General features: G+C 40.3%; 1 protein-coding gene across 9 annotated transcripts in view; it reads left to right on the top strand.

Annotated features, from left to right (window-relative positions):
- LOC108693886 (protein turtle) overlaps positions 1-4,996 on the top strand; it is a 131,142-nt gene extending 126,146 nt beyond the window's left edge. For all 9 annotated transcript variants that reach the window (XM_018203067.1, XM_018203072.1, XM_018203071.1 and 6 more), the window contains one exon: positions 3,326-4,996. In XM_018203067.1, coding sequence (XP_018058556.1) covers positions 3,326-4,520 — 1,195 coding nt within the window. In that variant the 3' untranslated portion in view covers positions 4,521-4,996. The remainder of the gene's footprint in view (positions 1-3,325) is intronic.
- The last annotated feature ends 6 nt before the right edge of the window (positions 4,997-5,002 follow it).

Here is a 5,002-nt window from a genome sequence, read left to right as displayed (position 1 = left end):
GCCTCTTTTTTTTTTTTTTTTTTTTTTTTCGAAAACATTTTATCTCAGAGAGTGCAGTAACCATTCTAAACAGTTTTCAATGTCTTTTATATGGAAGACATCTATACTTTATTGCTTTGAAACGCTAGCTTTCAGATAGATTGCGCCTATTGAATAATTCAGTAACTTTATTGTTTTCTTTATTTATGTTTTCTTTGCGATTTTTAAACTTCATCTCATATAATATGCTTAATATCTTTTTATTGTTAATATATTCTTTGTCGCATTTGCATTCACTATTTTGCAATTCTTCATATTCAATTTTGATTTATATTTCTCTATTAACATTAAACTATCATTTATATATTTCTTTTGCTTTTACAGCGCTCAACATGATTGCAATACTTTTCAAAGTATGTCATATTTCTTTATATTTTTCTTCTATAAATATTTTCACGTATTTACACATTTTAATTATTAATATTTTTCAGATTATTATTATAAATATGACACTAAAAGGTATATTAACAATGCGCTATCATCACATCACTATATCGCTTGACTTAAAAACTTTCACTATGACGACGCTTTCATTTATCACTTATCTATTCAATTAATTGATTGAGATAAATTTGCGGCGACTCGATGTGTTATTCATATAATAAATTTTATTCCAATTCATTTATCTACGTTGTTTCTTTTGAAAATTATTTCCGTAGAAACGGCTTTATACTTTATTAACCATCGAGTTTCCTTATGATAGTTAATTCTTAATTTTCATACACCGTGCAATGAACATTTCTCTTGGATGAATTCTTTTAACAATTCTTGGATGATTTTTTTTAGCATTTATTAAACATTACTTCATAAACAGTCAGCAGGAAGTTACTGGTATGTTTTCATAACTTCTCACATAAATATTCATGTATAAATTTATTTTCATCTATCAGAATTTGTAGTAATTGATCTGTTAAAGATTATCCGGTAACTTGCTGTATATTTCTAGATCATTGGAATTGAATTTTAGTTTGATGCATGTTATTTAATATTACATAACGTTTACAAGGCATCTCTAATTAAAGACGAGTCATGACGATAATATTTAAAGAATTTCGAAGCACATTTCACCAAATTTGCCGTGCTTACCATACCATTTCACATTACTAATCACATCTCTCTTAGCTCATCATATCACGGTATTAGTCCACAACATTAGTCTTACGAGCAATTGCTATTTTCGCAATACCATCCAATACGATTCTCTGTCCATACATACACGTCGCATGTGACACGAGCATCGCCTTCATATTTCGTCATAGATGCGAAAAACAATATTCGTACGTCCGATAATAGCCAGCTGACGAATTGGTCGTTATATTGAAGAAACGTTTGTCAGAGGAATCGAATAAAACTTCGATTTGTGCGACACCAAAGTTTCAGCGGCATACATATGGCACGTCGGGCTGCATTTATTGCGGCGCGCACGGCCACGACGGAGCTCTAATTCAAGCTTCTTGTGTTATTTGATTGCTTCCAGTTTGTCGATTCTAGATGACCAATAAACAGACAGACACGCTCACGCTTACACGCGAACACGCGGCAATAAGCGCAAGGCGAAGATAGGTAAGCCGCGCTTGTTGCGGCCACGCGAAAACTTGTATCCACATATACATATATCCACCGTTGTCGTATCCATCTGTTAATCGTTTACGATATCTCGTTGCATTATCCCATTCAACCCGTTAAAATTGACATACACAGTTAAACCGACCTTGTCATCCTTAAATCCGACAATTAAAATTAATTTCAACGACAATTCGCACTTTTATAATTTACTCGATTATGTCATAATCTTCGTGTTCCTACTTTTCTTTTACAGAATCAAGTGCTTCGAGGAGAATGAACATTAAATAACATATAAAAATTCAATCAAGTTGTTTAATCGAACTTTGCGTCGCTGCTATATTTATAAGGATTATCCTGTCAAAATATAAATAACAGTTTGTAAATAATATTGCAATTACTCGCAATTTTTTTTCTACGAAGCACTCGATTATCTATATACTTATGCCTCATTTTTCTACATGTTTCGCTATGTCTTTGTTATTTCTTATAATACTTTTTCCAAACGAGGAAACAGTGTACTGTTCAAAACGCCTTTCAACTTTCGTATCCAATCCGACATTGATCGAGTCAAATCGATATATGACGATGAAACGCGTCTCCACCGGACACCCATAAGACACTATTTATCTATTTGCTCCCTAACACCACCGCCTAGAAATGACATTCGGTTATTTAGCGTTATATTTCTTATCATTATCGCTACGATATATTGTTTTTTGTGAATGTAATCGTTGTGTTACAACATTCTCTCTCCCCCATCTTTCCTTGCTGCCGGACCCGAAGGAGGAGAAAAGGTGACGAGTTTCGGAGCACCTAAATCCACAATTGCTATTCACTGATTGAAATCAAAAGAAAATGCAAAAGAATCGCGCAAAAAGATATTTATGAAAACGGAACAAAATTTTGCGAGCAAAAAAAAAAGAAAAGATATATAAAAGAAACATAAAATTCGTTTCGTGAAAATTAAAGAAAGAAAAAAAGATCCATTCACTGCCGAGGCCAACCTATCCACAACCCACGTCACGCCCGACCACTCGTGCACCGGAATGTGCATGCGCATGCCTTCCCTGCCTGCATCCGTTATTATTCGTTATTATACGTACGAGTAATTAATTATTGATAATTATCTTGTCATATTTAACTTGAACATTGGCATTTACGTTACGTTTGTTCTAGTTATTTAACTTTCGTTCATTAACGTTGCGTGTCTTTTGCCATTCGTGTTGCACGTATTTGCCGTATCCGAGCGGCCGATGGATCACTTCGGAGGAAGAAGCGAATAATCTCAGAAGTATTTGTTTTAGTAAACGATTTCATTAAATGAAATGAGTTCCGTAATATTTCACAAATAAATTCGTAGTGGATATCGAAATTTCTCCACAATATCAATTCAAACGAAATAAAAAGAAAATACTAAAATTAAAAGAAGTAGATATTTTCATATTTATTATACTAAAAATAGCGTACAGCAATAATATCAATCAATAATATCAAGATTCAACAATTATCTATGTATGTACGTCTTTTTGTCATTTAATGTACACTTAGATTCGTGATATAATAAAAATATATTCATTTTGGAGAAATTTGGATACTAGAAAACAGGCGATGGATCTCGCATGAATCCTATACGCCAAGATCATCCTCCGGCGAGCTCGATCGGACCGTACCTGCCATTCACCACCACCGTGATTACTCTAACGCTTCTTCTGTCCTATAGACCTAGAAAAAGCCGAGTACCAGGTTTAAGCCTCTTGAAGGAGATCCTGAGCCCGGATACCCCGGACTCGTGCCGCTGTCGTCCGCTAGGCAAAATCTCCCGAGCGGCCGACGGCCGCTTCGTCGTGGCGGACTCGGTTCTCAGCTCGGCCAACAACAGCATCCTGGACGTCTCCAGCAGCGATGACGGTGGATTCCTGCCAAAGCAACGGCTTAAATCCTCGTGGCGACGCCCCCTGGTTGGCATCAGCCAGCTAAGTCTGAGATCCGACGGTAGCGGCGTGTCTATAGGTCCCCTGCCATCAGGTTGTCATCATGGCGTTGTAAACCCTTTGGCGAGAATACCGCCCACGAATGTTTGTACAATCACATCACCTAGGTTCCTGGCCAGTTCGCCGAGCGGGGCTCAGGTTCCCTGGACGCCTTTGTACTTCAGCGATCTCAGCTCTGTCAAACAACCATCCTCTGGCGAACGTTCCTTCCCAACACCACCCGGCTATCTCCAGCTTCGCAGCGTACACCAACGATACAGCCAAGAGTTACCGTCGCTTAAGGCGATCCATGCCGAGTCGAGGCGATTCGTGCCGGTTCAACCGTTAGCGACATCTTCGCCGCCGCAGCCGGCTGGACGACCTAGGGCGAGATTGCCGCCAAGACACGCAAGGCATGCCAGATCGGCACCAGAGCTTGCTGCCTCACCCGACCTGGAGACTTCGCCTGAGAGCAGATCAAGCAGTTCGGGTTTCGGCAGCAAGAATACCTCGCAGCAGAACCAGAGCTCAAGAAGTGGTAGCACGGTTGCCGAATGGAGACCGCCGCCTTACAGGCCACCTCCACCGCCGCTGGTGGGTCGCTGGCTTGAGCTTCAAAATCAGGCCAAAGTGGGACACACGCACATACAAAATGCCGTGGACGCCGGCAGCGTTGATGGCCATTACGAGTTCGATCCGGTGTCGTGCACGCCGACACCAACATCGGCCTCGACGCCTACGCGGGAGGAGAGACCGCCGATGCATCAGATCCACACAATCCACGTTCCCCACATCCATCAAGTGCACACGGTACATCAACAGGCACCGAGATATAGCAGAGAGAACATAGAGGCCCGAGTACAGGCGATGAAGGCGGAATTTCATCAGTTTCGGCAGAGACAGGCGAGAAGACGACAGAGTGCGCACTTGGAAAGTGCATGTTGAAAAACTTGAAGGAGATCTTGACGATCGATCAACGATTCAATTTCATTAGAACCGCTGTACCGCAAGTCTAACGATCAAGTAACGATTCGAATGGTTGCAGAGTTAAATACATAATGTGTGAGACGAAAGTAATTCTCAAGACAAGAGCTAAGAGAAATCTTGAAGGAAGCTAGATATCATTCGCGATTAGATTTTGGTACTGGCTTTCGACTACCGTAGAAGATCGCGCGTTTCAATACGGCGAGGACAACATGATCATCACCGAAGACCAACCACCGCAGCACAACGAGGATCATCATCACACGTGATTCCGCATTTAGAGGAGTTTAAGTCAATTCTAGTAGCTGGTCATCCATCTACAAAAGAAGGCTGTTATAAGCATCAGCTCAGGATACATAAGTTTCGCACGACCACGAGACGGGAGCGACGTAGTAGAACTGTACGTTAAGACGATAATCTTTCGAAGTTTCGCCCGTTTTACC

This window comes from Atta colombica, unplaced genomic scaffold (genome assembly GCF_001594045.1).
Source record: "Atta colombica isolate Treedump-2 unplaced genomic scaffold, Acol1.0 scaffold110, whole genome shotgun sequence".
Taxonomy (NCBI): domain Eukaryota; kingdom Metazoa; phylum Arthropoda; class Insecta; order Hymenoptera; family Formicidae; genus Atta; species Atta colombica.
Note: the sequence above shows the minus strand (reverse complement) of the source record. Positions and strands in the feature narration are given on the sequence as shown.